The sequence below is a fragment of the Cherax quadricarinatus genome, chromosome 5, assembly GCF_038502225.1.
Source record: "Cherax quadricarinatus isolate ZL_2023a chromosome 5, ASM3850222v1, whole genome shotgun sequence".
Classification (NCBI taxonomy): domain Eukaryota; kingdom Metazoa; phylum Arthropoda; class Malacostraca; order Decapoda; family Parastacidae; genus Cherax; species Cherax quadricarinatus.
Window position 1 is genome coordinate 10,939,253 of NC_091296.1, and position 16,512 is coordinate 10,955,764.

At 39.6% G+C, this 16,512-nt stretch overlaps 1 protein-coding gene across 2 annotated transcripts in view; it reads left to right on the top strand.

Annotated features, from left to right (window-relative positions):
• Positions 1-15,290, top strand: part of LOC138850903 (serine-rich adhesin for platelets-like) — a 31,589-nt gene extending 16,299 nt beyond the window's left edge. For both annotated transcript variants that reach the window (XM_053771143.2, XM_053771142.2), the window contains exon 3: positions 9,561-15,290. In XM_053771143.2, coding sequence (XP_053627118.1) covers positions 9,587-13,852 — 4,266 coding nt within the window. In that variant the 5' untranslated portion in view covers positions 9,561-9,586 and the 3' untranslated portion in view covers positions 13,853-15,290. The remainder of the gene's footprint in view (positions 1-9,560) is intronic.
• The last annotated feature ends 1,222 nt before the right edge of the window (positions 15,291-16,512 follow it).

The window sequence follows — 16,512 nt, forward strand, 5'->3', positions numbered from 1 at the left end:
CTTAATATAAGTAGAAACTGGATGCAAGTGAAGTAGGAGAGTCCAAAATTATAGAACGACTTGCCTCACCATAAAAAAAAAAAATCTACAAAAAACAGTAAATTTTAAAAGAAATTTCACACGATGTCAATTCCCCATTCAAGATCACAAAGTACGCCATAGGCATTCTGCTAATACGGTAATTTCAAGTTACGTATGACCAAAAAACTACAGCAACCCGTCTTTCTAATACGGCACGCCCCATCCAGTTTGTTTACATTCCCTATGAGCACATATATTATGTCTGGAAACTTTCCAAAATTGTAAGTGTTTTAAGGTTAGTGCATATTTTATTTGTACTCTGATAATTATACTTATGTGTACCTGTACCTAAATATACTTACACTGTGCTGGTGTGCAGGTACACATTAAAATCACTAAGAGTGTCCCTCTAGTCTTAACGCCATACATAATAATAATCACTCTTGGGCACATTAACCCTTTGACTGTCGCGGTCGTATATGTACGTCATGGGAGATACCGTGTTTGACGTATCTATACGCATAAATTCTAGCGGCTTCAAATCAAGCGGGAGAGGGCTGGTAGGCCTACACGAGAGAGAATGGGTCTCAGTGGCCGGTGTGCACCCTGTGAAAAAAATCTGGGACTCAGCGGTGCATTGTGGGAACGCCATCTTGGTAGTCCATTTTCACCATGCCTCGCAGTAAGAAGTTCCTCACTCCTCGGCGGATTGGAGGTCTTTTGTTCCCAAGTGATAGCTCAAACAGTGATGATAGTGTCAGTGAAAGTGAATTCCCTGGTTTTGAAGCGGGTGTGACCGAGAAAATTACCCAGGATAACATAATTAGTGATGAAAACCCAGATGACCCACAACCATCCACCTCTGGTGCTGGGCCGGCTCGTTCATGTTCACCTGTACCAGGACGAAAGAGGAAACTATTTGCCCGTGTACAAGACTCAGATGTGAGCAGTGCAAGTGATAGTGATAGTGATTTCAAGGTTATTGAAAGCACTTCTAGTTGTGACAGTGAGGGTGAATATTCCCCAGTGAAGCGGCAGTATATACGACGTCGCATGCGGTCTGGTAGTGTGCCATATGCTCTTCCAAGAGGAAGGAGTACATCTCGGAGCACATCCCGTGGCCCTACACCACGTCCTGATAGTGAAGATGACGATATTGTTACGATGGGTATAAATGATGTGAGTGAGGCAGCAGGCGGTGGTGGTGATAGTGACGGTGCCATGAGTCATGTGACACCAGCAGCGGGCCACGCTAGTGCCCGCGCTGCTGACTGCACAACTACAACCCGCCTCGGCCGACCCCACACTCTCACAACCACAACCACAACCTGCACAACCACAACGACATTACAATATCCAGAACGCACCAGCTGACCGCATCTGGGATTGGCATCAAGATGACGAGTTTGTTCCCAATCCCCATGACTTTGATGGAGGACAAAGTGGAATACGGCCATCATGTACACTTGAGAACAATCCCACTGAACTGGAATGCTTTCAGTTGTTCTTCGATGAACCCCTGATGGACATTATTGTCAGGGAAAGCAATACATACTATGAGTACACCATGCCAAACACTATGCTTTCACCGAGATCACGCCTACACCAGTGGAAGGACACAACTGTGGCAGAGATGTATCTGTTCTTTGCCACAATAATGCTTATGCCACATGTGTATAAGCATAGTGTCAACACATACTGGGCGACAGACCGCCTGATTTCAAACCCTGCTTTCAGTGACATTATACCAGTGAATAGATTTGTGTTACTGTTACGTATGTTACACTTTTCAGACAAAACCAGGCCTGACAGAAGCGACAGGTTATATAAGATCAGACGTGTGTTTATGTACCTGAAACAAAAGTGCTGTATGTATTTTTATCCCTTCAGGAAGCTTGTTATTGACGAGTCTTTGATTTTGTTCAAAGGAAGACTCTCATTCAAGCAGTATATACCAAGCAAGAGGAAACGCTTTGGTATAAAGTTATTTGTTCTGTGTGATTGCAAAACTGGTCTGGTTTTGGATATAATTGTGTACACTGGCGGTAAAACAATGGAAGATACCAGGAAGTTACTGGGTATCTCTGGTGATGTGGTTAGAACAATGATGGAGCCATATCTTGGTAAGGGGCATATTTTATATACTGACAACTGGTACACAAGCCCTATACTCAGTGATTTCTTGCGAGTGAACATGACAGATGTGTGTGGCACAGTGCGTAGAAATCGTAAACATATGCCTAGGTTCGAAGCTGGCAGTCGTAGAGGTGAAGTGCAGGTGTTTGCTGCCAATGACATCATGGCATTTCGGTGGCATGACAAACGTGATGTCACACTGCTGACATCAGTTCACCGACACGAAATGGTAGAGACTGGCAAGCAGAATAGAGAGACCAATGAACCTATTGTAAAACCTGCAGCTGTGATGGATTACAACCTCAATATGCGCTTAGTGGACAAATGTGACATGCAGATTGGGTTTGCTGACTGTGTTCGCAAGAGTTATAAGTGGTACATAAAACTGTTTTTCCATCTTCTTGACATTTCCATGCTGAATGCTTATAATATGTATAAGTTGAAGACCAAGAACAAACCCAAATATGGTGAATTTTGTTTGTCAGTCATCAGACAAATAATATTCAAGTACCAAGAAACAACACCTGCAATAGACCAGCGCCCACGAAATTATCAACACATGTCCTCTCGTCTGAGGCCTGGTGATCACTACCCCATACCACTGCCTGCTACTACTGCCAAGAAAAATGCTCAGAAGAGGTGTTTTGTCTGTGGACATACCACAAAACGCCCACAAAAACGCAGAGACACTCATTTTATGTGTGAGGAGTGTAAGACACCATTGTGCTTATACCCATGTTTCAAAGAATTCCACAAGCTGCAGCACTTCTAATAAAGTGTCCAGTGATTGTACATATGTATATATATTATAAAGAAATCGTAATAAACATTTGTTTACATTGTTTGTGTAAACAAGTTTTAGCAACATTATAATGATACGAGTGTTTTTGCTATAATTGTGTTACATTCAACGAGTGTATATTTGAACATTGCACAATAATTTGGTCTCACAGGCCACAAAAGTTATGTGAAAAAATAAAATAGTGAAAAAAACAAGAAACCATCGAATACAAGTAAATAAAAGTTTACCGGGTGAGCGGCAGTCGCCGCTGTTGCCGCCAGCAGATCAATTTCAGCAAAGTTCAGGACTCTATATCTCGGTAAGTACTGATGGGAACATTTTTTTTTTGGACTAAAACAATCAGAAAAATAATCTTAACATTTTCATAAGAAAAAATAATTTTTTTTTTTCGAATATTTTGCGACACCAGGAGACACTTCAGGATTGGGCCCTTCGGCAGTCAAAGGGTTAAGTTTCTTATTTTACGTTAATATAGACATTTTCATTAATCCATCTATGATATTTTCTTAAATTATATAAGAAACATGTTACATAGCATATAAACATGCTGTGGTGGTGTGGTAGCCGGGGGGAGGGAAAATATTATGTTTTCTCTGGTCCAGCGCAAGAGAAAATGTGTGTGAATTGGCGTTGGCTCAGTCACTCCCTTTAACACAACACTTTTGTTTACAATTCTTGGTGTGAATTATTCATTACTTCTTTCTTCGTTTATGATGGCATCTAAGGGTAGTTGTTAGAAACAATTAAACTCGGTGAACATGGTATGTTGATGGTAATACTAATATGGCTCTGGGTCGCATTAAATATTGTGTAGCTATGTAGGTAGGTAGGTGCAGCTGTGTAGCCAGGTGGAATACATAACTACATCTGCTGGCTACCTACACCTGACTTCTTACAAATAAATACTACTCGCCTCTCATCCTACATTAAGACTACATATATTTTAAGGTAAATAATGAGTGTACTGTATGTGTATTTTATCTCTCTGGGCTGCTCTAAATATCGTATATTAAGTTTGGGACAGGGAACCAGGGCTACCAACACCTGACTTCCTACAAATAAATACGTACTACTCACCTCTCACCCTACATTAAGACTACAAATATTTTAAGGCAAGTAATGAATGTACTGTGTATGTATTTTACTTTTTACTGTGTTTTTAATGCCTAGTTCTTTTATTAACTTAATATAAGTTAGTGTAAACTTATTGTCTGGCATTTATATACATTTAACCCTTAAACTGTCCAAATGTAGAAATATGTTTTTTCAACATTTGAAAGTATGTAAAACGTGTAAAAAACTTTGATCTATTTTTTTTTCTTATACAGTGGACCCCCGGTTAACGATATTTTTTCATTCCAGAAGTATGTTCAGGTGCCAGTACTGACCGAATTTGTTCCCATAAGGAATATTGTGAAGTAGATTAGTCCATTTCAGACCCCCAAACATACACGTACAAATGCACTTACATAAATACACTTACATAATTGGTCGCATTGGGAGGTGATCGTTAAGCGGGGGTCCACTGTATTTAAAATATGTAAAAAAAATGTAGATCTACTTTTGGAGCACTACGCATGTGAACGTAGATCTGTTTGGACAGTTTAAGGGTTAAAAGTGGAAAAAATGGCGTTCTGCTTTTCGGCAATGTCTGCTTTCCGGCAGTAGCCGGAACACGCCATCTTTTTCTTGACAGGTGTAGCCAAATTTAGTGTAGTCCTCTGAATACTTGCTCTTAACATTCATTCCTGTCATTACCATATACACCTACCATCCGACTTACGACCTGCTCGACATACGACGACTCGACTTACGACCGTGTTTTTTATGCCAAATTTCTGGGAAATAAACAAGTGTTTGTGTTGTACACAGTATTTATCCTAAACCTTACAGTATAAAATACAGTACTAACAGCATAAAAAGTAAAGTAAAACATGAAATACCAAAATAAAACAATAAAATAAAGTCATTACAAAAATGTTATGTTGATACAGTGGACCCCCGCATAGCGAACTTAATCCGTGCAAGAGGGCTGGTCGTTATGCGAAATGTTCGCTATGCGAATTAATTTTCCCCATAAGAAATAATGGAAATAAAATTAATCCGTGCAAGACACCCAAAAGTATGAAAAAAAAATTTTTTTACCACAAAAAAATGTTAATTTTAGTACACACAAACTGAAAAAGGCATGCACAATTACATGACACTTACTTTTATTGAAGATCTGGTGATGATTGATGGGATGGGAGGAGGGGAGAGAGAGTGTTAGTGTTTAGAAGGGGAATCCCCTTCCATTAGGACTTGAGGTAGCAAGTCCTTTTCTGGGGTTACTTCCCTTCTTCTTTTAATGCCACTAGGACCAGCTTCAGAGTCACTGGACTTCTTTCGCACAACATATCTGTCCATAGTGGCCTGTACCTCTCGTTCCTTTATGATTTGTCTAAAGTGGTTCACAACAGTGTCATTGTAACAGTCACCAGCACGGCTTGCAATAGCTGTGTGAGGGTGATTTTCATCAAAAAAGGTTTGCACTTCAAGCCATTTTGCACACATTTCCTTAATCTTTGAAGTAGGCAATTCCTTCAATTTCTCTCTCCCCTCCTTTGAACCAGTTTCCCCAGGTCTGGCCTCTTGCTCTTGAAGTTGATCTATCAGCTCATCAGTGGTTAGTTCTTCATTGTCCTCCTCCACCAACTCTTCCACATTCTCCCCACTAACCTCCAACCCCAAGGACTTCCCCAATTCCACAATTGATTCCTCAACTGGTATACTACTCCTCTCAGGGTTAGCCTCAAACCCTTCAAAATCCCTTTTGTCTACACATTCTGGCCACAGTTTCTTCCAAGCAGAGTTCAAGGTTCTCTTAGTCACTCCCTCCCAAGCCTTACCTATAAGGTTTACACAATTGAGGATATTAAAGTGATCCTTCCAAAACTCTTTTAGAGTCAATCGAGTGTCTGTGGTCACTTCAAAGCACTTTTGAAACAGAGCTTTTGTGTACAGTTTCTTGAAGTTGGAAATGACCTGCTGGTCCATGGGCTGCAGGAGAGGAGTGGTATTAGGAGGCAAAAACTTCACCTTAATGAAGCTCATGTCCCCATAAAGTCGCTCTGCCACGTCTGTAGGATGACCAGGGGCATTGTCTAACACCAGGAGGCACTTAAGGTCTAATTTCTTTTCAGTTAGGTAATCTTTCACATTGGGGGCAAATGCATGGTGTAACCAGTTATAGAAAAATTCCCTAGTGACCCATGCCTTACTGTTTGCCCTCCACAGCACACACAAATTATCCTTGAGGACATTCTTTTGCCTGAACGCTCTGGGAGTTTCAGAGTGATACACTAATAAAGGCTTAACTTTGCAATCACCACTAGCATTGGCACACATCAACAAAGTAAGCCTGTCTTTCATAGGCTTATGTCCTGGGAGTGCCTTTTCCTCCTGAGTAATGTAGGTCCTGCTTGGCATTTTCTTCCAGAACAGGCCTGTTTCATCACAATTAAACACTTGTTCAGGTTCCAGTCCTTCAGTTTCTATGTACTCCTTGAATTCATGCACATATTTTTCAGCCGCTTTGTGGTCCGAACTGGCAGCCTCACCATGCCGTATCACACTATGGATGCCACTACGCTTCTTAAATCTCTCAAACCAACCTTTGCTGGCCTTAAATTCACTCACATCATCACTAGTTGCAGGCATTTTTTTAATTAAATCGTCATGCAACTTCCTAGCCTTTTCACATATGATCGCTTGAGAGACGCTATCTCCTGCTAGCTGTTTTTCATTTATCCACACCAATAAGAGTCTCTCAACATCTTCCATCACTTGCGATCTTTGTTTCGAAAACACAGTTAAACCTTTGGCAACAACAGCTTCCTTGATTGCCGTTTTCTTGCCCACAATAGAAGCGATGGTTGATTTTGGTTTCTTGTACAACCTGACCAGGTCGGTGATACGTACTCCACTTTCATACTTATCAATGATCTCTTTCTTCATTTCAATGGGTATTCTTACCCTTTGAGGTGTAGGGTTGGCACTAGAAGCTTTCTTGGGGCCCATGGTCACTTATTTTCCACAAACAGCACCGAAAACACTGTAATAATACGAAATATTCCGAGTGTATGCTTGAATGTTACCGTGGAGGCTGGCTGGTAAACAATGGGACGGGCGGCACATGTGAGGCTGGCTGAGGGCGCACATTGGACGCGTCTCGGACGAAGGTCGCTGAGCGGGTTTTTGTCCACTATGCGGGGCAAAATTTTAGCGAACAAAGCGTTCGCTATGCGGATTGTTCGCTATGCAAGGCGTTCGCTATGCGGGGGTCCACTGTATTCAGTAGTAAAAGTTCGACTTACGTCCATTTCAACTTACAACCGGTTTCTCGGAACCGAATTCAGTCGTAAGTCGGATGGTAGGTGTATCTATATCTGTGGACAATACGTATAATGGAATATATTTATTATATTTCAAGTTTGGCATTAATAAAGATGTGAAAAAGAGAAGATAATGATGCACATGCAGTAATAAAACACCACCAGTTTCATAAACAGCATAAACCAGCACAACACAGCACACAGTAGCATAACAACTGACTGACTAGAAATATTTCACACTATTCTATTTTCCTCTCAGCTTCCTTTTATATTACATTTTATAGTAGAAAACCGAATCAGCTTACACCACACCTGTAAAACAGTGGAGGACCAAACATACAACTAATCAGTTCAGCAGCTCAGTGTCTACTGCACTAAACAGCAGAATTATGTGCAGCCGCATGGCAGCTGACAGAAATCAAACAGGAATGTCCAGCGCTCTCACGTGCACACACCCACACACACACAAGACATCACAAACCAACTGCTTCCGCAGTTTGACTGTCCCTGCAGCTAACACTGGTGAATCCATTATCCAACCACCCCCATTCACCCTGGTCAGTGCATATATCGTTGATCCACGCTTTATTTTTGATAAATTTAAGACTATACATGTATGCACCAATCTTCAGTTTATTACCAGATGTACATATAGTGAATGTTCTGTGGACTACCAGTTGAGAACCACTGCTCTAGATGGTTGCTGTCTATCAACCTACTACTACCATCTCACATTCATTCATGTAACAGAATGATAGTACAGTGGTACCCTGAGTTTCGAACTTTCTTCATTCCAGAAGGCTGTTCGAGTGCCGTTACTGAATGAATTTGTTCCCATAAGGAATAATGTAAATTAAATTAGTCTATTTCAGACCCCCAAAACTAAACTTACGAAAGCACTTACATAAATACACTTACATAATTGGTCGAGTTGGGAGCAGTTCAAAACTCGGGGTAGCACTGTACTGTCATTGAGCTTACATTTCACACTTGAATGACAATGGCTGTACTTCTAGATGGTTACTGTCTATCAACCTACTACTGCCATCTCACACTCACATGACGGAATGGTAGTACAGCACCTCTGGATAGTTGCTGTCTACTAACATGCTGCTTCAGTTTCACATTTGTATGGCTTGATGGTAGAATCTCTCTTGGGTGGTTACTGTCTTGCCAACATACAGTAGTACCTCAGTACCTGAACAGTTCCCCACTCGAACAATTCGGTATTCAAACGCTTTGTTCGGTAAAAAAAAAAATTGCTCGGTATTGGACCGTTTGCAAGGCACTCGACCAAACAAACATGACCTGCTGCTGAGAAATACGTCAGCGAGTTTAGTGACTATGTAGAGGCTGAAGGTTTTATTCCCCAACAAGTGTTCAGTTATTATGAGACAGGTTTATTTTGGAAAAAAAAAATCCCAAACAGAACATATATCACTCAAGTCATTGCCAAGACACAAGCCAATGAAGGACAGACTCTTGTTGTGCGGGAATGCAAGTGGTGATATAAAAGTGAAGCCTTTGTGTGTCTATTACTGATAGACAAGAAGCATTGTGTTTACCTTTTTTTTTTTTTTTTTTTTTTTTTTTTAGATTTATGCATGCTAGGCTTGTAAACTGAATGTTAAAATGCTTAAGTGTACTTTTGGGGTCTGAAATGGATTAATCTAATTTACATTATTTCTTATTGGAAAAATTTGTTTGGTAGTCGAACAGCCTTCTGGACTGAATTAAGTTCAAGTACCAAGGTACTACTGTACTATCATGGGCACTCTTAAAATCTGGGCTTATCGTCCCAAGATACAAACTCTTGTGGCATCTACATTCATTTCAATGCAACTCAGCTTTGTTTTCCTGTAACACTTGCTTTTGTGTATAGCCTTCTTTGGTTATTCCCTTCACTATGTTCTTGGTCTTAATCAGTTTTAGGTGCTTCCATTTTATGTCATTTTAATTTTTATGCAGGTTTTTATGCTTCTTGAATCTTGAAAACTAATACACTAACATTCCCTTGGACTGATTCCAGAAAAAAATACAGGAAAATAAGCATAAATGATATCATGAATTACTATGTTTAGCTTTTAAGTTCATGGGAAAGGACAGAAACACCAGCAAACCAGTTAGTGCAAATTTTTGGCAGACTTCTGCTTAATCACTCGTGAGTAAATGTACAGATTATTAAACATGTATTTTTATTACTTTGTGTCATTGGTTTTCATTGGCAGGGAGATTGCTGCATACAAGTGCAAAGATGGAAGGGACACGGCATCCCCATCAAGCAATGCAACCTATGTCGCCAGTGCCATCATGGCAACAACAACAGTACCAGCAGTCAGGGCAACAGTACCAGGAGCCAAGACTGGGGCAACCATATCAACAGCCAAGATTAGGGCAACAGTACCAGCAACCAAGATTTCCACAGAATTATCAACAGCTCGAATTTGAACAACAGCATCATTCAGGACTAGGTCAACAGTACCAGCAATCAGGATTATTATCTCTGCCACAAGAACTTGGATTGGCTCAATTTCAACCTATGGGATTTGGACGCCAGCACCAACAACCAAGGTTAGTGCAACCAAGACCAAGTGAGGAATTTCCTCATATATTTCAACACCTTCAAAAGCAGCAGCAGAGTCAGCATACTTATGATGACAAACAGCTTGGTCATGTAAGCCAACGGGTCAGTATTGAGGATCAACAGCGGTCTATTACCCCTAATCCTGAGCAACAAAAAGAAGCAGAAATAATGTCACTATGGAAAGACTTACAACATACCAGTAAGAAATCTGTGGTCTCGATGCACCCATCACTTGATATACGCCATAATGAAGAAGCAGTGTCCTCAGCTAATTACAGTGCACAGCTGTCACCATATTCTCAGAGTACAATTAAAGATACAGAGCCAACTAAGGGACTTATGTCTCAAGAGAGACCAGTAGATATGGGTATTAATATTCCCATTGGTCTGCACTGTATTCCTCCTGTCAGCCGATCTTCCATTGATGATGTAAATCTAAGCAACATGGCTCCACTTGAACTTTCTGTTAATAGACATGTTGCACCTCTTCCCACTTCAAGTGGCCTAATAGTCAAACCATTAAGTCTCAAGACATCTCATTCTTTAAGCAGTTCTCATGACTTTACACGTTGTGACTTCTCAGATATTGCTAATTTAAGTAGCGGCATGAATGATCCACCAGAAGGACAGCCTGGAAATCCACAACCTGATGATTACAGCAGATCAGCAGGTCATCTAGACCCTGCTTTGCATCGTGATTCAAGACCACTAATTCGTGAGAAGAATGCTGAATTACACCATGAGTGCAACCCACCCCCTGGCCAGTTAGAAACTGCTGCATGTGATGACTCAAATATGTCAGACAATCAGCTAGTTTCTGCTGTTCCTGACGATTCCAACCCTTCTGACAGTCAGCTAGACTCCGCTGTTCCTGATGATTCAAATCTTTCTGATGATCAGCTTGATACTGCTGCCCGTGATTATTCCAATCCATCAGTGGATCAGCTTGACTCTATTGTTCGTGATGATTCTAACCAATCAGTTGATCCCCTAGACTCCGTTTCCCGGGATGATTCCAGTTCTCGAGTTCATTCACTGAAAACTGAGCGTGAGGATTGCAAGCCACCAATTGTGCCACTAGACATTGTTGTTCGTAATGAATGCAGCTCGTCAGTTGATCCATTGCAATCTGTTCATGATGATTCAAACCCATTAGTTGATCCATTAGACTCAGTTGTTCGTGATGATTCCAATCCATCAGTTGATCAGCTAGAATCAACTTTATGCAGTGATACAAGTTACCCAGTTGGCTCTTCAAAGGGGCATTCAAGGTGTGTATCCATGGAAGATTCTGGCCAATCAGATGCACAAGGGTCTGTATTGCCTAGTGGAACTAATGTACCACATAAACAGACAATTGTATCAAGTGGAGGTTCCAGTTCATCAAATGCAAAATTAGATGCAGCTTTACTAGACAATTCAGGTTCTGCCATTAACCTATCAAAGAGTCGATCACGGCCAGAATTTTTGAACAGCTCGGCAGGCCGACTAGAAAGTGATGGGCATGATGGCTCATACTCTTCAGAAAGACCTCTGAAAGGTGGCACACTTAATGCATTGAGGGATGCTTCCATCTCTTCAGGCTGTCAAGAGTCTCCAATTATAAATTATTCCAGCTATTCACGCAGTCGACTGAGAGAGGGTTCTCCCCAGTCAGACCCTCAGACAAGGGCTGAAATGCAAGACAATTCCAATTCCTCAGATAATCTGCCTAAAAACTCTGTGAAAGATAATTCTGAATCCATCTCTGATAATGCAGTAAAGACTTCAGTATATGAGGGTTCCAAAGCTAGCTCATTAGATAAGCAACACAGAACTTTGGAACAAGAGAATTCTAAATCTGAGGTGTTGGATACTGCACCTAGAACTTCAAGAAAACAGGGCTCCAGCCAGTCAGGTATTCAGATGAGTGCAACTGAAGATTCAAACTTATCAGATGATCAACATAAAACTGAACAGTTTCACACTGCAAAGTCACCTGACAGTCAGATAGTCTCTCCATCTCATGATGATTCACATTCATTAGATTCTCAGGCAAGACGTGCATTACCAGATGATTCCAATTCGTCAGATAAGCAAGAAGCTTTGCATGCCGTTTCCAGTTCGTCAAATGATCAGTCAGAAAATACATTACTTAATTCCAACCTGCCAGATGTTCAAACTAATAGTTCTAGCTCTCCAGTTGAAACGCCAGAAAACGAGACAAGACCTAAATCTCCTGGTAAGCCTAGGTATAGGAAAGACCTGCCACAAAAAGTGCCAGACACTTCCTTGTCCAACTATATGAGCCCATCACATGATTCATCAAGCAATGAGCCATCTTCATTTGATGAGAAAGACACTGACAAACATGGGCCTAAAATCACCAAAGGGCTTAAGCCTGCTATAAGTGTAAGGCAGGTATTAGATGATTCAGCACATTCCCCTCTTGAAACTGAAAAAGCAAAAAATATTAATACCACTGCTAATTTGGCAGTTAATGCTGATGGTGGTTTCCATTTTGTAGAGATTCAGCATAGACCAACAAAGGCTAGTAGAAAAATGATTGTTGATCCTTTGCCAGAGGACCCATTTAACAACCTTCAATCCAAGTCACCCCGTCGTTCAGTAACCCCAGAGGATATTGCAGTTGAGGATGATGCTGATGTACAAAGGTTACCATCCAACAAAAAGCATGTCCAAGAAATCTCTGCTAATAAAAGTATTGATTCTGTAACTGTCAGTAGTAGTGATGTTCCTAATAATGCTCCTAATAGAAACAGTGGTATGCCCGAGGTTCTTCCAAGCCAGGATAATGATGCTGAAGAACTTTTAGTAGAAGAGGATGGCCTTTTGGATGATGATGATACTACACACTTTTTCGAGGAAAACCATGTTTATGTCGGTGAAGAACATGTAGAAGCAACATGTCATGTGTGTGAATCCAATGTTAAGTGTGCTGATTTTAAGTCTCATCTTTTCTTCGGTCACCTCCAGTGTGCATATTGCAATAGAAGATTGGTGGGATGTGACATGCTTCAAGATTTAGAGGATCCTAAAAAAGCTGTCTGCAAGAAAAGTGCTTCAGGAAGGCATAGCTTTAAAAATTGGACACTTGATCCCATTGAATTTCTGGCATATTATATAAGAAAGGAACTGGTGATAAAAAAGTTTTGTGCAGGCTTAAGTGGTCCACCATCAGCTGCAGAAATTGTTGAGGAAATAGAATCTTACATGGCTAAGTTAGCTTCACTTGAGGACTATGCCCCATGGAAAGCAGCTATTATGAAATGTCATAAATACACCACTGACAGAAAATCAGGCAAATCAACAACTAAACAACCAATCAACACCACTACCAAACCGACTGTAATTCGAACATCTGCTACAACCGGACGCTCTTCAGAAGGGTCAGCAGGACGCCCCAGTAGCACCTACCTACCAACCGAAAAAACTAATTATACACCTGTAAGGAGCACAAATCTATCAGTAAATTTGCCATCACCTGCTTCAGAATCTGGAAGTGGCCAGGATTATGAGTCAGAGAAATCAAAGAGGTCTGGAACTGTCCTGCTGCATAGTCTTAGTGCTGGTCTTAAGAAAACAGGGAGATACGAAACACCTTCTCCAAAGAAACAAACAAAACCTCTTAAGATTTGTAGCTTGAAAAATATTGTTGTACAAGCCCCAATAAATGGCAACTATTTGGTGGTACATTTCCCAAGTCAACCATGTCCGGAAAACTGTCCAAATTGTTACTGTCAGTTTGATCCCTCTGCTGTTACAGTAAACTGTGTCACCTCTGTCATAACAAACAAATGTGAAAATTGTGATTTAACTATCTTTGTTCTTCAAGACCCACCTGACGGATCTGTGCAAAATGTTAAGTTTCGAAATAAAAGGAAAGCAGCATACAAATTCACCGGTCCAGAATCAAAGAAGAAACGGATGCAGTAGGCATACCCTGTACAGAATACAGTAATACAATTTTTGGATCAGTGTGGATGACATTAGACATGTAGTTAGTCTATAGTCTCGCCACATTTTTAATGTCTTACATAAAAGGACAAAACCTATTTGAAAATGTATATTAACTATGTTCATTGCTGGTGGAGTTGTTATTCCTCAGTTCATAATGTTATGCAATGCATGTAAATAAAATAGAACAGCATACCTGAAGTGCAGTCAATGTTATATTTGACAGACTTTTCACATAAAATTTTAAATGCTTTATGATTATTTTCAGAATTATAGGTTTGTAGCCTCTGATTGGATATGTCCACCCACTTTAGTTATTTACCTTTGTGTATTTTCAAAATCTGAATCACAGATTAAGGACAGTTATGTTCCCAAGGACATTGACAACAGTTGAAGGAATTTTAAATTAATTGTGCCGTTTATTTAAATAATGCCAGTAACCTTGTGTAGATAGAACATTAACTTATATGGTATATATATCTATATATATATATATATATATATATATATATATATATATATATATATATATATATATATATATATATATATATATATATATATAGAATATAAAAATATGTATATGCATATATATACATTTTTTCCTTTAAGACTAGTTGGGTCACCTGTTGAAGCACTACCATGAAAAAAGTAAACAGGAGGGCCCTTTCTCCCAAAGTTTATTCTGTCACACTCTTAAACCTCACATTGTCCATGCACGGAGCACTTATCATGGTCTCTTCCTTGTGCATTTCTTTTTGCATTCGTGCTTTGACAATCCTTCTCCTCAATTATTGAAAATTTTCTGCAGGAAAGTGACTACATCACTAATGTGACTTAGATTTCTTTATCATGTTTTGTGTTGCTGCATTCTTTATAAAAGAATCTAAATGTGTTAAGATAGTCAGTGGCTGAAAGTGCTCGAAAAAGATTGTGTGGCCATCTTTTACATTTAGAGGGAACAAGGTACCGGATATTATTCTTTTCTGAACACGTCTTAGGAAGCATATTACTCTAAATTCCATGGTCCAGGATCACTTTGTGCAAAACTGTTCGCAGTATGATTGGGTAGAAATGACAGTAAAATAGCTTGCTACTATCCTGGATTTGATGTGTACTTTGTTGTGACAGCCAGGCACCTACAACTGTTTTGCCCAACTTGAGCTTTGGTAGTTTGGAAAATGAGCATTTCTTCCTTCAAGAGTCCTTATTTTATACAAAAATAGTATTAGTATAAAATGGTAGGGTTAAGGTATTTAGTCTGTGAACAAATAAGATGCAAGAATTGTATGCTGTCTTCATACTGTACTGTGGGGCTTGTTAAAGGGCTCAGTAGTGTTTCACATTTGTAATAAAAATTTATATGTACAAAGCATTAAATTTAGAATACAACTGCTGTATTGGCAAATAGAGATAATTTTATTTATTCATTAAAATAATAAAGGTTTAGGCAATATATATCTGCTTTATGTACTAATAGGTATGCTAGTGAGAGGAGGACAGTACCCTTCATGATCACATTGCAACTTTAAGAATGAGATACAGTACTTCTGAGTATCTACAGTATACCTAATATGTTCCTTATTTTATATATTAAATTACATAGAAATTATAAAAATTCTATTGTACTAAAAAAAATTATTTACAGTACAATATACATAATGGAATTTGGTTATTAATTAATACACTGTACAAAACCTCATGTGAAAACTAGTACAGCCTCTCCTCACATAGCGATGTACTCGTTTACCAATGCCTCGGACTTACGACGGGCTCTGACCAGTATGCATACCTGAATAACGTATATTAGAGCTGATTTCCTCTATTCTGTTTATTTCAGTATACAGTACACCACTGTATAAACATTTAAAAATATACCAGAAATGTTATACAGTGGACCCCCACATAACGATTACCTCCGAATGTGACCAATTATGTAAGTGTATTTATGTAAGTGCGTTTGTACATGTATGTTTGGGGGTCTGAAATGGACTAATCTACTTCACAATATTTCTTATGGGAACAAATTCGGTCAGTACTGGCACCTGAACATACTTCTGGAGTGAAAAAATATCGTTAACTGGGGGTCCACTGTAAATGATGCAAAGGTGACATTAAAACAATATTAAAGATAGTTGACACAAACCCACTACCATTATAGTATGCCGCTCACTTAGTGACGAATTCGTTTAACGACATGGTCTTAGGAACAGAACTCCGTCGTTAAGTGAGGAGAGGCTGTATTTCACAATTGACGAACATTCGTAGTAATAAGAATATTTTATCATAAAACTTTTTTCATCGATGCGTCTGGTTTGTTGAACAATAGATTTAACCGAATCCATTCTCTAGTAATCAGACACATTGTTTTGCATTCTCCCTTGGAGCTTTTTACCAAGTCCAGTGGTGTAACCCATACAGTTTCCGGTAATCACAAGGCATATAATTAACTAAAAAATTGTGATGAGTGCTACGAGTGTGGATGCTTCATAAAATGTGTTACAAATGAAACTACTACTGGAAGATATCAGAAAAGACATTAAGGCACATTATAACTCCCAAAACTCCAGTGCATCCTAGCGTTTGGCACTCACTGGTAAGTTTGAATTTTTGGGAAAGTAATATTCTTTCTTGAAAAA